Here is an 18,102-nt window from a genome sequence, read left to right as displayed (position 1 = left end):
AGTGGGAGGAGGAAAGGAATGACCTACACAGTGTCGTAGCGAAAATTAAATGATGAAAAGTATGTAAAGTGCTTAGAACCATCACTGGCACAGAGTTGGGGCTCGAGAAATCTTTGCTTCTCACCCTTAAATCCATAATAGTAGCTTTATTAACCTCACAATACTCGAAACAACACTGGTTTTTCCATTTCGGGTAATTATTTTAAGGCTTCTTTCTCAAATAAATATACTTTTTAGAAGCGAACTGAACTAAATAAAAACATTTGAGTAAAAGAGCACAGAACATTTGAGGGGAAAGGCAAAAGCCAAGAAGACAGTGAAAGAAAAGAAATTTGGGAAATTTGAAAAAAGCTGAAATTTGGGAAACAGTGATTTTAAACATAGTAAGACAAAAACAACTGAATGAAAGTCTTACATTGCTGACACATGGGTAACCTCTGGAGAAAGCTAACGACTCCACATTTTTGCTGGTGAGATGGGATTACACCGCTGCCCACTATGGGCTCCAAATCATGTCCCCACATGGGGCTGATATCCCATTCAGCCTGGTCTCTGGAAAGGAATCTGAGAAGCCAACTCTCAGGTCCTTAATTTTTGGAGTTTTTGGTATTACCAAGCCGTTCTAGAGGTGTGCGCTGCTGGATAAACATCAGAGTTAGAAAGATAAAGTAGGAAGTCATTACTCACACTTCCAAACAATGAGCCTCCCTACAACACGGAAGCACCTTAGAGACGCAGAGCTAAGTGAAGTGAACCAGACGCAGAAGGATAAATATCCACGTCTATGCGGGACCTAAAGGGGGTTTAACATCAGATCTCTGTGAATAATCACTGTGAGCTCACCGGGTGAAAAAGGAAGTATCCGGTTGCTGGTGGGTAAATGCCGGGGGAAAATACTGATGAGGTCGGTAGTAAGTGACAGACTGATGGCCATTTGCAGGGTCTGAGGGGAAGTACAGCGGACTGGACAGATCAGAAGAACCTGGGGCTAGCCTCCGACTTGGCCCTACTGGGTGATGGGCGGGCCCTGCCACACCACTGGGTCTCCTCATCTGCAAGGTGGGAATAATCACAGAACCCACCTCAGAAAGCTTTGTGGGGACTGAAGAACAGGCATGAAGAGCCTTGGAACAGCTCCCATGCCAGCTGGCTCTAGATGACAGCAGTTAGGACACGGCTGGTGGTTTGGTCTGCTTAACAATGGTTTGTTAAGAGCCAGTGCCCACCCCAGAGCCCAGAGAAATTATCATCGCCCACTTCTGGAAGAGGCATGCCCAGAGTGAGAGGCAGCGCTGCCTGATGGGAGAAATAAAGAATGCAGGGTTTGAGGGTCTGGGTTCAAATCCCAGCCCTACCTCTTACCAGCACTGAACTCAGGCAGGTAATTGATCTTTCCCTGCTCCACTGAGGTCCGTGGACCTGCAACTTCAGCACCAGCTGGGAAATGACTGACCCCAAGAGATCTGGGGAAGCTCTTAACTGAGGGCACCTCCAGGAAGCAGTGTCTCAGAGGACCCTAATGAGCAACCCATCACGACTCATCACACATTCAACTCGGGCATCCGTTCATGGGTGCTCTGGCTACCAAGACTCAGGCAGCCTGGCCATCGATGGGCCACCATCAGCCCTCGGAGAGACCTCCCCGGGAACAGCTGTCCGCAAGCTGCCTGCAGACAAGGTAAGGTAGACAGAAGCAAGGACCAAAAACATCCCCTCGTGTGATGCTCTCTTAGATTTGGGGCAAATTTGGGTGGTAGCCATAGTGGGTAGAATTTATCAGGTGCCCGGGCCTTAGAGTTGAATGGTCTTCGGTTTGCAGCCAGCCCCATTGCTAATATTAGCTGCAGGAACCTCCCCATCCATAAAATGGGGGCATCATCAGACGCACCCTGCTAGAGACATTCTGAGACCCAAATGAGATAAGGCACGTGCAAGGTCTGGCACAGGTCTCTGGCTTCTAGCAGAGAGGCTCAGGAAAGGTCACTTTCCTTTTCCAGCATCTATGTCCTATTCCTGTGCTTGCTGCTGCTTCCCTGTAGAAGGCTGTCAGCACATTTCTTTCTGTCAAACTCCTACCCAGCCTTCAAAACCAAGTTCAATCACCACTGCCTCAGCAGAGGCTTTTGGTGCATTTATAGTTAACAAAGGCAGCACTTCCTGCTCAACGCTTCCAGAACACATGACATAGGGCACTATGAGGTATACAGAGCAGGGCCGCTGTGGCCCTGCCAAGAAGGGAGGATAAGGGAAGGCTTCCTGGAAGAAGAGGCATTCAAGCTGAGACTGAAAGGAGGGGGCAGGCAAAGAGCAGTGGGAAAAGCATCCCAAGCGCAGGGATCCAGGTGTGCATAAGCCAGGAAGCCTGAGAGAGCTCACTGGGTTTGAGGAGTGTGAGTCCTACACAAGTTGCTTTCTCCCACCGCCTTAGCTAAAACAGCAGCTGCCAGCCTCCACTCTCTGCACTGACTCTCTTCACCACCAGAAGATTACGTTCTGCTTACTGTTTTGCTGCTTGTGTCCCCAGCTGGAATTCTAAGTCCATTGGAAGGCAAGTGCCTTCTCTTCCTCACTCATCTCCGTATCCTTCTCCTGGCAATGTGTTTACTGCTGGCTGGACAACTGTGAGATTCCAAGCTCAAGAAGGACCTGGCTGTCTGGCTCACTGTCCAATGCCAGCATCCAGCATGGGGCCAGATGCACGGTAGGAACTTAGTAAATATCTGTTGTCAAGTATACCCTGCCCCCGGGTGATACACAGTTTGCTGACTGCGTGAAGTGCAGGAATAGAAGAGTGAACGTGGGCAGGCGTGGACACACACGTGCACACAAACACATACATAAATGGATGGATGAACAAACAAACCAATGGGTTAATTAGTACCTGAATGCAGACTTCTCACACGCATATAATTAAAGCCCAGGGGCCATATCCCGAGCTGCCCAGTGTGGCCTCGGAGATTTCTAGCTTCTCTTAGCCCAGGCCATTCAAACCTCCTTTTTTGTCCGCAGCTGTGGCAATTCCATTGTCATCAGAGCAACAGGCCACTTCCCCTCTCTCCCTCTACTCTGAGCCCTGGGAGCTCACCCAATTCCCAGCCCTCTTTGAGGAGGCGAGCTGACCCCAGTGCCTAGACCTCTTCTTATTGTAAGACATTTTTACAGGACCCTTCTATGGGAATTGCCGGCATTCCATTCTCCCAGAGAGTGGGATGTGAATCTGGCCCATTTTTATTAATTGCAAATTAATGCTATGCTGGGTGTCTATTTTAGTAGACATAGGCTTACTCCACTGAGGCTTTAGCGGGCTTCTCCGGAGGGCGGAATGCAACCCAAAGAAGCACATTGCTCTCATTCCTTCTGCCAACAGACTATGTGAATATTTTTAGAAGCCACACCCTCTCGCACTGGCCAGATAAATACTTTCCAATGCCAGATGTGCTCTTTGCAAATCAACATCAGGCCGAGAGGAGGGGAGAAATGAGCTACACGGCTCACACCAAACTACCAGGACAATGTGACCAGTTTAAACCAGTAACATTTTTACAGGCCTCCCACCCCCGGAGGACAGAAGACGGAACCTCTGCTAGAGAGGCACCAGAGGGGGCTCCAAGAGGGACCTGGCTGCCCATCTCCCGTGGGCTTTCTCTCCCCTCCCTGGCCTGGGGCCAGATGCTGATGCCACGGGTTCTCCTAAACACGGAGGCTGGTGTGTGGCCATGTGTCCGCTGCCTTTGCCACCACAGTGCCCTTTCTAAATATGCTCCCAGCGAAATGCTGAGTCAGGAACAGCCAGGCAGATACAGCCGGAAGGCAAATCAACACCAGCTGAAACGCATTTTTAAAAAAAATCTTGGAAGTGCATGTGAGATGATGAAAGAGAATTTGCCCAGAAGTCAAACATGGGAGTTCTCCTCCTGGTTGTCATCCCTTGACCCCAAACCCAAACAACTTAAGGGTACCTACTGTGTGGCAAGCGCTGGGCCACACCCCAAGGAAACAGAGACACAGTTAGCCCATTCTGATTCCCTGCTCGTGACCTAGACCTACAGGGCCTTCATCACGTGAACAAGGGGGCTGGAAAATGACCCTCAGTGTTCTTGGAGCTCTAGGATTCTCAGATCCTAGTGGTATCCCTTGAACAGGCAGAAGGAAGAATCCGTGTTGGGGAATAGGGAGGGTTTGGTTTCTGTTCACGTGTGTGTATGTGTGTCTGTGTGTGCGCACACGCGCTCCCAAGAGTTTTACCCTGGGAAATGCCAGGAGGAGATATTCCTAAGGAAAAGACAAGGAGGAAAAAAAAAATGACCAAAAGTTCAATTTTTATAATGTTCAATGTATCTGTTATTTATCTATACAACAGACAGGGAGCGCAGATGGAAGGACGTGGTCCTGGGAGCTGGGAGGCTCCACACCACTGCCCCATTGCTCATGCAAATGCTCCCTTCCCCAGGGCTCCTGCCCCATTGTTCCCAGCACAATTGCTTTCAGAATTCTAACTATTCTTCTCCTCCATTGGGAAATTCTATGACTCCATAGGAAGCTATGTGCCTTATCACTTCTGGGACTACATCATGGGACCAAGAGGTCACACTGTCCCACAGAACCCAATCCCCAAGCCAGAGGCTCACATTCCAGGCCTTGTAAAGACTACATTTCGTTTGGAGAGCTCCAGGGGGCAGGTGGCAGGAAGAATCTGCAGACAAAGTTAGCAGGGCAGATGACACAAAGCCTTAGAAATGTGCCCCTCGAACCAGAATCCAGTTCTTTAGCCGTGGCCTGGCCACCAACTCCCCAGGACCCGGGCACCTTCACAGCAGCTGACTCCCCGTTCAGTGTCCTCTCTGGTGACCAACTGCTGGTGCAGGGACCTTGGATACTAAGAGTTGAGTGCTAGGTGCTCTGCGTACGAAAATTCCCACATTTGCCCTTGACTCCCCAGGTGCCTCCGGCACAGGGCACAGCACACATAACTGCTCAGGAAACTACTCACTGAGAAAATGAATCCATAGACAATCACCCCCAGAGGCAGGACTGGCATCCCTACCAGGCACGCCAGAAAACTGAAGCTTAGGGGAGTCATTTACCCCAAACACTGCCATTAGTCAGGGAGAGAGTCGTGATTCAAATCAGATTGCAGGCTACCCAGCTCCAAAGCCACCGCTCTTGATCTTGACTCACTACACAGTGCTCAGCAGTGTACAAAGCTAAACACAGGGTATCTTGGTTAGTCCTGAACACAAGCCTGTGAGCATGACTGCTACCCCCATGTTACGTCGCAGGAACAGAATGAAGTGGCTCCCCTGATGGCATGCAGCGAGGAAGCCACACAGGAGGGAATTTTCTGACTGGACAGCCAGTGCTCCTGCTAGAAGAATCCAGAAAGGGAGAGACCTTGAGCTCTCACTTCCTGATCCTAGGAAGAACTGCTTTGACCAACCATTTCCTCTGTATTCTATAGACTAACACAGAAAGAGGTCAACCTCTGGCAAAAACAAGAGGTCATCCCCGACGTGACTTCGGGGAGCCTCTCAAAGGAAACAATGGTGACTAACGGCGGCCGCCATGATCCGCAAACAGAATCCAAACACGGAGCAAGGAAAACAGTCTCCCTGCGATGCACCCCCTCCACTGGGAGCAAGAGCAACTGGGAAAGGGGACAACAGAAGGTCGTTCCCATGCCTTGTCCGGGGACCAGGGATGAGGCACTAACGTCACCAGTGGCCAATTACAGGGATCCCCTGGTGTCAGGAGTACTGAGGCCATTTCATAATGAAACCCATGCGACGAGCTGCGTTTATTTTGAAACTGCATTTGCTTATGTTGCAGCCGTGATCAAAAGGACATTCAGAGGGCCCCGCGGGAGGCGCTTGAACCCTGTGGGCCAGGAGAGTTTGCTTCAACTCCAGCGGCAGCCAGCAAAAACACTCTCCGTGGAAGCCAGCCCTGTCACCGGACGGTATGCTCCTTTCCCAGAAGCACACACCACCACAGTCAGCTTCCCAGTTCCTGGGCAGGTTTGAGGGGTGGGAGGGTCCGGAGAGACAAGGAGGAGGCACCACAGTGACAGAAGGCTGGCAGGGAGACAGTTCCAACTCTTACATAACTCGGGGCCCTGCTGACAACTCAAGCCCTCGTGAGTCAGACACAGGGGCTCAAACCCCAACTCCACTTTGGTACCGCTGTGTTACCTTGGGTTGGTTACTTAACCTCTCTGTGCCTCGTTCTCCCTATCTGCGAAATGATGTCAATAATGGTGCCCACCTCATAGGGTTGTGACGATTAAAGGTAAGCGAGAGCCGGCAAACATGATAGGAAATACACATGCAATATGTTATGGTTGTAGGTGTTTTTACGGTGATGACTGCTTCCTGAGGACAGGGATGGTATTTTCATCATCCTTTTTATCCCAGCACAAAGATCGAGGTCTGGCATGTTGCTGGAGATAGAAACACGCTGGTCGAATCGGAGGGCTGGGACTGAACCGAGGTGACCCCCACACGCCTGGTTCCGAGGCTGCAGCCTGGGGCACCTTGAGTCCTCGCCCTGTGAATCAATCAGTCCACAGGCAAGAGCCTTACCTTAATGTTGCAGCTGTCATCCAGCAGGATGTTTTCCAGCTTCAAGTCCCGGTGGACCACGCCGTTCTGCAACGAGAAGACAGGCGCGGACGTGAACGGGGCGGCCGGCCCGAGAGACAGAAAGAGGGGGCGGGAGGGTGAGCAAAGGGAGAGGTTTGACAGATTAAAGAAACGCGCCAGCCCTGGTGGTCTCTGCCTCCATCCTTCAGGGCTCCCCTCGCTGTCATGACGCTCCCCGCCAGCCAGCGACCAGCGACAGGAGAGCATTAGTCACTTGCTGTGTGGTGAGGGAAAAATGACTGGAATCCATTCTCCCCCAGAGCTTGTAAAACAGCAGGGGGATTCTTCGTCGGAATGTCATTCCACTGTGTAAAAGCAAGAGAGTCGCGGGCGGGGGCGGACAATGTCTGTCTGTGCTGCCCTTCTCAGCGAAGAAGCAGATTTCTCTGCTGGAGACTCAGAATGTGGGGTTCACGGGCCCCGCTTGTCTGCCTGCCTGCCTGCCTGCCCCTCCACCCCCGTAATGGACATTTCCTGAATGGCTGGGAGGGATGTTCTGCAAGACCCACTCTGCTTGGCTAGACTCGAGGGTGAAGGTGGAGGGGCCGAGGAGACCCCAGCCACTAGGCTGACCCAAGCAGGGCATTGCCCTACCGTGCGACCTCTCCGTTCTAGCAAACTCTGGCAAGTCTGGAAACAAACCTGCACTGACAGGCAGGCAGCCCCGCTGAGGCTGAAAAGGAGTCATTAACCAACAGCCTGCTGATCTACCCCACAGTAACAAAGGGTACGCACAAATCTCGGTAAAAGCCAGTGATCTTTCAATGGGGTAGGGGAGGGCACGGGCAGAGGCGGAACGGAAAGAACCAGCTACTTCGGGCTGGGTGGACCAATAGCAGGGAGTCAGTTCTCCGTGTCATTCGGCATAAAGGACATTGGAGATTGAAGCTGTTCTTTCGAGCAAACCAACGGGCTAGAACACTTCTGCCTTTTAATCGAGATTTCTTTAGTTCACATTCGACCTGTTTATTATAGCTGGTGCTTTCTTGTTTATTTTCCTTTCCATTTGACAGTCCCTACTATCTCCAAAAGCACTGGCTGAAGAGATGAAAGCTGTATTTCTACTCCTATCTCGCAAACCTTCCTGGATGTGTTTTGATCTCAGAGAGGCACAAACCAAGGCTCCTGGGGAAAAGATACAGAATCTAAAGTCCCCGATTTGTTTCTAGTTTTAAAGACTGGGAGCAATTTGGGTTTATATTATTGCATTCCTACTTTTCGGAGTAAGAGGGAATGAGCCTGATAAAGCCCCATTCATACAAAATCCAAGTATTCACCCACCTCAGATAATGGAAATCTGACCTGTAGAGCTTTATGCTGATGCGTGCCTGAGGATAACATACAAAACTCCATATGATCTGAGTCATCAGTGCCTTTTGAGTCGGCAGAGAGAAGCCCAACAGGGTTCACAAGGGTTAAGGGTTTTAGATTTGAGTAGTATCTTTTAATTACATATGGAACTGCTCTCGATTAACCGGAATATTTAACAAACCAGAAGGCCCCGCGTTGCAATCATCTGAACAAAGAAGTTGACTCTATTTTAGATGCCATGTTGGATTCAAGTCATTATTGTCCTCAAAGTGAAAGACTGTTCCAGGTGTGACTGTTCTGGCGGAAAGTACGAGTACGATGGGAATCATGACTAACATGATTAACAATGACGATGGCTGAAATACGTCTTGGAATTAGGTGCGTACTTCATTTCCCTCTCCAGAGACAAATGGTGAGCTAACCTGGCTTTATTATGTGTGTGTAGATAAAATGTGTGTGTAGGTACGTAACCTATGTGGATATGACCTATGCAAGGAAAGATATTAAGAGCACAGCAGGTTCACAGCCAGTGACTTCACTCCTGGAATTTCCCTCAGGTGAATCACTCAAATGAGAGGAAAAGGTTAATATATAAAGAAATTGGAACCAGCCTTAAATGTCCAGCAAAGACAATAATTGCAGAGAATTTTTAGTAACATAGGCACGTGTTCAGATTAAAATAACTAAGTGACAAGGTAAGACACAAATGTAAAAATACATGCACTGTGGTACTCTGGGTCCTGAAGTGGAGGAAGGTCATTGGCAGAGAAACTGGGGAAAATCTAAAAAAAAATCTGGAGTTTTGTTAATAACACTACCCAAATGTTGGTGTCTCGGTTTCAACAAATGTATTATAGTAAAGTAAGCTGTTCCCATTAGGATAAAGCGAGTGAGGGGCATACGGGAACACTCTGTACCAGCTTGAAAACTTTACTGTACACCTAAAATTATTCAAAATAAGAAGTTCAAATAAAAAAAAAATTGTTAGGAGTTGGAGATGGGAAAGAAACGAACAAAAATGTCCATCATGGGTTATGCTGGGGTTCCGGAATTATGGGTGATGCTGATTTTCTTCTATTTTATAAATTCTCCATGCAGACAGCCATGGGTATCACCTATATACTGTGAAAACAATCACATGACCATCAAAACCATCGATGACCAAAGCTGTGGCGGGGCTCGGCCGTACCTTGTGACAATAATGCACAGCGGAGACGATCTGCCGGAAGAAGTGTCTGGTCTCCCTCTCGCTGAGGCGTCTCCGCTCGCTGATGTAATCGTACAGCTCCCCCTTGCTTGCGTACTCCATGATGATCACAATCTTATCTTTGTTCTCAAACACTGTAGGGGGGGACAGCAACACACAAAACCCTGTTTATCCAACAAGCCCGCTTATGGCTCCAGAGGGTGCAAGGGGGGACAACGGAGATGTCACTGAGCAGGGGCCAAGAGCGACCGGTCAGGACACAAGTCAGGCCATTCCACGTCACGAGGAGCTGGGCAAGTGTTCCAGCCAGGTGGACAATGACATCCCCGCTCTTGTTACCGGACACACCTCGGCAACCTTAAGGGGAAGGTGCCCCTCCTTCCTGAGGGCCCCACACCCTTCACCAAGATCATTCTCCTGCGCCTCGCCTCCAAGAACAGCCCCCTGTCAACAGGACAATGGATGATAACAGCTACCTTCTATGAATCGTTCGATATGGACCAGCCACCCAGACCTTACGAGCTACTCTGAACCCAAAATGGGTAGCTGGACTTGTCACCTCTTTGCTCAAATCTTTCTAGACTTTCCATCTCACTCAGAATAGAACCCAAAGTTGCAAACGTGGCCCCGCAGGTCCTGTTTGAGCCCGTGGATCCATCACAACCCAGTTCTGTACTCTGTGTATTTATTTAGTCTGTCTCCCCCACTAGCGTGTACATGAGGGTTGCTCTGTTTCATTCACGGATGTCTCCCCAGCACTCGGAACGCTGGCAGAGGGGCTCCGTTCACAGTTATCAAATGAGTGAACTCAAAACTTCCTAAGTGCGTTCTGGACAATTCAGGAAAGAATTACCTTGCCCTTACTGTGTGCCAGGCTCCTGTAGGGTTTTGAGTACCTGACATGTACTGACTCATTTAGATCTTGCAACAAACTGTCAGAGAAATACCACTAATTTTACCACTAAAAACAATGGGGACACTGAGGCCTGAAGAAGTTAAGAGACTTACACAGTTTGGCTGAGCCCACCAGACTGGACGGGGCTCAACTCTGGCTTCCGGGGTGGACAGAGACCCATGATGCCACAGCCTGGTGGCATGTCAGGACATTGCAATCACCCCAAGCTGGGTTCCCTGCCTCATTTCCTTCCCACCCAACCCCCACACCACCATGGAAATTGTTTTCCCAAATGCTTATAAATGCACACACACGCGCATACACACTGCTGTTTCCCACCTCCTTCCCTCTGTCTTTACTACCTGCCTTACCTGTGGAGGAAACTCAAATATGACTTCTATTTGCCACCCTCTCCCTCTCACTGTGCTACCCCATACTTGTACAATAGCACTTTCAAATTACATGGATTTATTTGTTGGCTTACATATCCATTTCTTCTGCCTGGACTGTGAGTCTGGAACTTTAGGTGTAAAAAGTTTCCTTTTAGAATCAGACCCTCCTAAGTGGGATTCCTGGATCTGCCTCTTACTTGCTGTGGGACTCTGGGGGAGTTGCTTGCCCTCTCTGTGCCTCGGTTTCCGCAACTATAAAATGTAAATAATACTGCTTCTTAGTACTTCTACTATTACTCAGTACTTCTTAGAACTGTTGGCAGTGTTTATTGATATTGGGTATGTTAAATGCTTAGAACAAGGCCTCCACTTACGGCATGCACGCAGTGACATGAGCTATTATTGTTACTATTGATATGATTGGATCCCAGGGCCATAGCCCTGAGCCAGACTCCTAGACACACTCAATGAGAATGGAATTGAACTGGAACATGCCCCAGGCCTGGGTCCTCTGTCCTCCCACACCTTGTCACTGGCTGTTAGAAGCGCAAGGCCCTCCAGTTCCTTCTTGGCTCCTTCAAGTCCAGCCAAACCTCTCTGATAAAAAGGAAGGGGGAAGGAGGAGAGAGGGAGGAGGAGGAAAGAGAACAGCCAGATAAAATTGGCTGCTCCCGCGTCTGCTGGCCTCGGTGTACCCTGAAGCCTTGGCTCCTGCCAGGGATTTCAGCCTGTTGTGCCCTTTCATTAACAATAAACTTTGGAACCTAGGAAAGCTGCCTCGGGGCGTGGCTCAGGCTCCGAAAATGACGGAATGATAGGCCGAGAGAGGGCAGCGGGCTTTCCAATTTTTAAAAGCGGCGGAGGAAGAAAGAAGGAGAGTACTTTGACAGGGAAATAAGCAAAGAGGCTCATAGCCCCAAGAAGTCTGATGCATCCCTAAAGGAGGCCAAAGTCACAGGTCCCTTCAGTGACTATCAGAAAGTATGGCTCGCTGGTCTCGTGCGGACAAAAGGACTGTTTCGGTGATGGGATTCTTCCCTTTCCAACTGGCCAGCGCAGTATCACACGGAGACAAGCAGCATTCATTTCAACACCAGATATTTGACTCCGTGAGCAGTCTCCATCAGTGAGTCCTGCTAGGCCACCTCTAAAACACAGCCTGATTCTGTCCTCCCGGCTGACGTCCTGTCCCTGCGCACTCCTCGCTCTGAATCTCCACCCTGGCTGCTTTCCTGCCTATCTCTCCTGCCCCTCAGCTGACTTTCTGTGTTTAGAAGGGGCTGAGGAACAGCTCCACAGGCACATGCCATACAGCACGGGCCCTGCAAGATATTCTGCAGGAAAAAAGTGTCCTGTGATCAGGCATCAGCAAATTTTTTTCTTTTCTTTTTTTTTTTTTTTGGAAAATGCTAATACCTGATTGCCCTTGGAGGGTCTGGCTTCTTTGACTCTGAATTTTGCCAGTTGATTTGGCCATTTCAACCTCCCTCCTGATATCAGGAGGAACGACCAGGAAGCCGGTCTGGTAGACAACGGGTGAATGAGATGAGAGGCAGGCCTCGGGGGCAGCCAGGAGGCTCCTCGGAGGGAGCTGTCCCAGTAGCCACATGGGGCTCTGAGACCCCACCTCCACCCCTCCCACAGCCGAGCCTCAAGGTCAAGACCCTCACTGTAACGCTCGATTAACTAAAGGCAAATAGCAGTTCTAGACGTGGTACACCGGTGATCCATCAAGGAGACCCCATGGTGTTAGGTATGAAGCTTCGAGTCCTTTCTGATAACGGCAGCCCTTACTGAAGGCCTACTGTGCGCAGGCACTGAGCTAATAAGCACTTCGCTTGAATTACATCTTATGGCTTTGGTCCTGTGAGTATCCTCGTGGTGTCTGTGAGAAATTCTGAGTACAGCCAGGTTAGTAACTACGTGACTAGAGCGCGAGTCCGAGATGGAGGCAGGCCTAAGCCTGCAGTCGGACCACACGTGCCACGCTCCTAGCCACTACACCATTTAACACAAACACGACCCCCCTCCCCGCCCCGAACCTCGGTCTCCTCATCAGTCAGATGCAGGGCACTTGGGGAGCTCCCAGGACCCACTCCTTCGGCAGGGTGCCTCGGCCGATGCTCAATAATGAGAAACTATCCTCAGAACTACCCATCTGCCTCTTAGCCAGCTCCTGCGAAACAAAACCCTAAGACTTTTCTCTCCGAGCTGCCATCCCTCTTTAAAACGTGTTGTGGCTGGAACACCCGGGTTGCTCAGTCGGTGGAGTGTCTGACTCTTGGTTTCAGCTCTGGTGGTGATCTCAGGGTCGTGGGATCGAGCCCGGCTCTGAGCTCCATGAAATCTGCTCGGGTTTCTCTCTCTCTCCCTCTGCCCCTCCTCCCTGCCTGACATGAGCACACACTCTCTCTCAAATAAATAAATAAATCTATAAATCTTAAAAAAAAAAACAAAAAAAAAAAACCTACTTCTGAGAAACACTTGCACATTTAAAAAAATAAATAAATTTTTTTTTAAAATGTGGTGTGGCTGCCACAAGAATCACAAAATTTTCAATCAGGAAGGGCCTTAGCGATCAACTATTATTTTTCCAGAATAGCCCAGGATTTCTAATGTGTAAGAGCAAGGCCCTGGGAATTTGTCCTGAAGAATGACCAGCTTCCGCACTCCTGGCCCAAGGCTCCTTGCCCACGTTAAGGTCACTATCAGGGAGGTGATAGGAACCCTCCTGGCCATTCTTCTGGCAGAAAGGGCCGCTTCCCTTGGGTACTTTTACAACTGGTTATTTATAAGCCCAAAAATCTTGTCTGTGTTTATGTTATTAGTCACTAAGCAAAAGCTTATTTTCCACCAGTTGGGAAGGGTTTCCTTTCTGAAAAATGAAAGCCTGTGTCTCTTGGCCAGACAGTTTTACCCAGAAGCCCAGTGGCTCCAGAACGGTAAGGAAAACTATGGCCCTTGACATGCCAGGCCCTACCAGGAAAATTGAAACCCTGAATAGAAACTTAGCTCAGCGTGAGTGAGCCCACAGCACGGGGGCCATGTCCATGTGTGGCAGATTCAGGCTTTAGTTCTAACAATACACTTGTGTAAAGAATTCACTGTGGGCCTGGCACTGGGCTACTGAGGGAAGACTTTACTAGGGGAAGAAAGGGGAAGGCAGGCCTGGCAGAGGCAGAGGCAGCAGCAGGAGCAAGGGTCGAAGCAGGAGCAGAACCACCAGGGGATGGCAGGGGCTGGGGACTAAGGGACAAGAAAGGAGAGGCAAGCTATGAATGAGCCACTGAGGCCTTGAACGCCCACAAGGAGCTCTATGGGGGGAGTCAGATGGGCCCAAATATTACCAAGAACAACAAACAGATGGAACAAAGGACAGGGCAAGCACCCAGCATCCTGGGCTATGAAATAGCCCAATAGCCCAGAGGACCCTTCTTCCCAAGAGCCTTCCATGCTGGACAGTGATCTCTCCTTCCTCCGAAGGCTTATTACTGGGAACAATAGATAACACGTATTGAACAATGCCTCAATGCCATGGATTGTCACATTTAATTCCAACAATCCTAGAAGGTAGGTATTAACATTATCCCTACTTCGTAAATAGGGAACAGCACTTAGACGGGGGAACAACGTGGTCAGCACCCGGCAAGGCCTACCTTCCCTGTGTCCTTTTTCTGTCATTAACCATCTTCCCAAGCACATCTATAAGCCAATACCATGAATAGGATGATTATAAATCAGTTCCATAGATAAATTCTACCAATTGTCTATACATGGAATCATGCTGACTATATTCCTTTGTGTCTGGCTTCATTGGCTCAACAGTGTAAGAATAATTCATGTTTGTTCCGTGTAATGGACGACTGTTCACTCTGCTGGAGAGTAATCCATTTTATGAATGTACCAAGGCTGTATCCAGTCTACTGTTGATGGGTATTTGGGTTGTTTCCAGGTGAGGGTCATTATGAAGAGTGCTGCTATAAACATTCTTTCGAAGCTCGTCTGTACCTATTTCTGTTGGGCAGATAACCAGGAAGGATTTGATCCCAAATGTATGGGACTCAAAAGCTTCTGTTCTTCCCACGACTCCCCACCACCTGTCTCCATCATCCATTTACTTTCCTTGCATAATACTCAATAGTCTCTTTCATTAAAGACACCAGCATCACTGTTGTTGTTCTTGTTGTTGTTGTTGTGAAAATGCTTTTTTTCTTAATCAATCTGCAGCATTTTCTGCTTTGTGTTAAAGGGGATACGAATGCAACATGAGGCAGAGTCTTTGCCCTGGAGGGGCTGCAGTGTAGCTGGATAGCACAGTAGTGTCCATAAAATAAACCAAGTGCTAACCTGTATGATACAGGATCAAATGATCAGAGAGAAAAATCAGTGAGATAATGTACATGGCCTGAGAAAGTTCCTAGAGAAACAAGCATGCAAGTGAACCACCCAAAATGCCTCGGGTTTTGCTCGCCTGGGGTGGTTTTACCATTGTTTACACATAGACCGATATCCAGACTCTGTCCGCTCTCTTCTACTGTCCCACAGAAAGTCCTTCTTCCCAGACACCAACTTGAATGATTTCTCTTGCTTTCTGTTTATTTTCCATTTCAAGGCAGAGTGGGGATTGGTTCCTATAGCAACAGCTACTTCTCCAAATTAATTCTGAATTTCATCAGATGTTCAGTTTGACAGTCCAGCTCTGCCTTCTGATTGTCTGGCTTTCCCAACCATGCTAATTACCCAACTCCTAACAACTCCCTCCTGTTGCCCCCGGGGGTGAATAACACAATTTGTATGACTTGAGCAAATGCGGATTACAAAACAATGCTCTGGCCCGGGAGAAACGCTGATGAGTGAGGAGATCTCGGGATTTTAACTGTCCATCAGCCATTCTAGAACCAAAGATGCGAGGCCGTTTGGACAAAAATGGGCTTAGGAAGGGAGAGGATGGAAATCCCTTTACAGAATGCTGCATGGACAGCAGCTTACCAAAAAAAAAAAAAAAAAAAAAAAAAAAGGAGGTTGTCTTTCTGGTCTACATGTAACCTCAGAAGAGGAAGATTAGTTTGTTGGTTTTAAGCAAAAAGGCCAACAGCCTAGAGTGGACCAGTCAAGATTCTCCTCATGCCTTTGCTTTCAATCAACCCCATATCTTAAGTTAGTTCCTTCTTTCCATGGGGTAGTCTCCCCACATGGCAGCATTTTTACTGATTTCCTGACACCTCAGACAGATGGACCATTCCACTCCTCAGTCGTCCATTACACGGAACAAACGTGGATTATTGTTAGAGGTCATATGATCCTCATGGAAAATAGATTATTTTTCATTTCAGAAACGAGTGGTCTTTCTTTTGCAAGAACTGTCTGCAACCTAATTAGGTCCTTTAGTCAATGCAAGATCCATTCTTCAAGAATTTCCTCCCCAAAACTAAATTGCAAGCACCTCAGAAGCTCAGGGCTTCACAAAATGGTCTTCTGATCCCCTAAGTCTAAAAGCCCGTGGCAGTGAGAGTGACAAAATTATACTGGGCTGGCACCTCTCCCACTGACAATGAGTTGGTCCAAGTTGAATCAATGTGTTTCCTAGTCAGGACAATGAAAGGCTCTTTGGTTCACTAATTGTCTTTTCTTAAACCAAAACTCTCTCTGGATGTTGGTTGGCATGTGCAAGGAGCACCATAGCCGACAAGGCTGCCCACTACCAGCAGTGGACTCCACAGAAGGCAGAAAAAATGGTAAGAGAGTATATAAGAAGAGGGGATGCAGATGGTCTTGCCAAGAACCAATCATTCCTGCTAAGATCAACAGTGCTATCTGGGGGCCCAATAATAAATCCTAGGAGGGCAGGGGATGTGGCCAGGATAAAGGAAGGAGCTACATGGGAGAGAGAATCAATGGCACCATGTTGGTCCAGCCATTGGATTCCACCCTCCTTCTTCAACCATCCCAGCGGTATTCCCATGGGAACAAGCAGGACTGTGAGGTGATGTGGTCCATCGACCATCACCACACAGTCATCAGCCACACCCCACAGTCTCCCCAATCATTTGCTCTGCCTGGCCTTTTGTCTCACACACACACTCACACCGTGGGAATCTGAGAGCACTGGCAATTTGTCAGAACACCTCAGAACCACCCCAGGCTGACGCTAACCCTCTTGTACATGACGCAGTGAACTCTGAGAAAAAACAGGCTTCTCCAATTCAGGCAATGAACATGGTAGAAACCCATCACCTGTGAAGACAGCCCTACTGTTGCCCTCCCCACCCAAGGTTTTGCTACAGGGGCTCATCCCACCCTTACCAGCAGCCAAGGTGGGAAAAGTCAGCCCTGTGCTTATCACACCTCTGCTTCTCACCATCACCTGCCCCACCATGGATGGCTTAGGACTCCCCTATGAACTCTAAATTCGGGCCCACCTCATCGTGGGCGTGAAGAGCCTGACTTCCCAGAGCCAGGTTACCTGGGTTCAAATCCAGACTCTGCCACATACCAACTGAGTGACCTTGGCAAGTTACCTAAACTTTCTGAGCCTCAGTTTCTTCATCTGTTAAGATGAAGACCACTGATCCTCATTGTGAAGGTTATCACAGCATGCATCTGTGGGGTAGCCTGTTATTAGTAGGCAGCAAGCCTTAGTCATGCCTGAATCAAATCCAGGATTATTAAGGACAGGTACTAGCAAAATCTGCACCTGAGATCACATGTGTCCCCTTGAGGGATGATAGGGAAATGGGAGAACAGAGAAATGGTGGACTAAGTCTCAGAGATGTCAAAGGACTTACAGATCTTTAGATCCCAGTGGTGTTCCAAAGCATGGATCCCAACCTCAGAGCTATCCCTGCCAGAAGAACCTACTGTCAGAAATCATCAGGGGAGGGACCTCTTCCATACCGTATAATCGTCCTGCATGCATGCTATCAACCACCAAGGCAAATTAACAGAGCCATCACACTCAAGTTCAAAACGATCCTAAATTACACACCAACACGGTTCCATTTTTTTTTTCTTTAAAAAATTAACTTCAAGGGGCACCTGGATGGCTCAGTGGGTTAAGCCTCTGCCTTCGGCTCAGGTCATGATCTTAGGGTCCTGGGATCGAGCCTGCTTCTCCCCCACCCCCGCCTGTCTCTCTGCCTACTTGTGATTTCTCTCTCCGTCAATAAATAAATAAAATCTTTTTTTAAAAAATTAAGTTCAAGTACAAGTGGTATTATTTGAGGCACTAGAAAATGTTGAATTCCAGGAAGCCCGAGAGGGCGAGGCGAGACAGCCAGGGAGCAGCATGCGTTTTCAGTTGTTTCATTTCTAATCTCCAGCCTCTAGAAAAATGACTTGGGTGTAATCAAATGAAAACAATGAAAATAATACACTTGAAGGTCAAACAGCTAACTTAATAGGAAACTCATTAGAAACGTGGCTGGACAGATTCACAGCTGAAGAGCTCGCGCATGTGACTGAAAGTGAAGGGAGCTCTGGTGCTGTGTTATTAACCAGGGCGAGTCCTTCCTCTGGGATGGAGCCTGCAGAGACTTCATGTGGAATTTGTGGGTCTGGCAGCAAGGGGAGTGTGTTAAAATGCTCAGCGATTCGCCATGGGTTCAAAAGAGTAAACACAAGCATAATACACCCCTTTGCCAAGTTCAACAAACTATTTCA

At 48.6% G+C, this 18,102-nt stretch overlaps 1 protein-coding gene across 1 annotated transcript in view; it reads right to left on the bottom strand.

Moving 5' to 3' along the window:
- NUAK1 (NUAK family kinase 1) overlaps nt 1-18,102 on the bottom strand; it is a 70,366-nt gene that overhangs the window by 12,627 nt on the left and 39,637 nt on the right. Inside the window, exons 3-4 of the mRNA XM_046012862.1 lie at nt 9,139-9,290; nt 6,579-6,644 (exon numbers count right to left, since the gene is read on the bottom strand). Of these exons, the coding sequence (XP_045868818.1) occupies nt 6,579-6,644; nt 9,139-9,290 (218 nt within the window). The remainder of the gene's footprint in view (nt 1-6,578; nt 6,645-9,138; nt 9,291-18,102) is intronic.

Source organism: Meles meles, chromosome 7, assembly GCF_922984935.1.
Source record: "Meles meles chromosome 7, mMelMel3.1 paternal haplotype, whole genome shotgun sequence".
Lineage (NCBI taxonomy): Eukaryota > Metazoa > Chordata > Mammalia > Carnivora > Mustelidae > Meles > Meles meles.
This window is presented reverse-complemented; position numbering and strand designations above follow the sequence as displayed.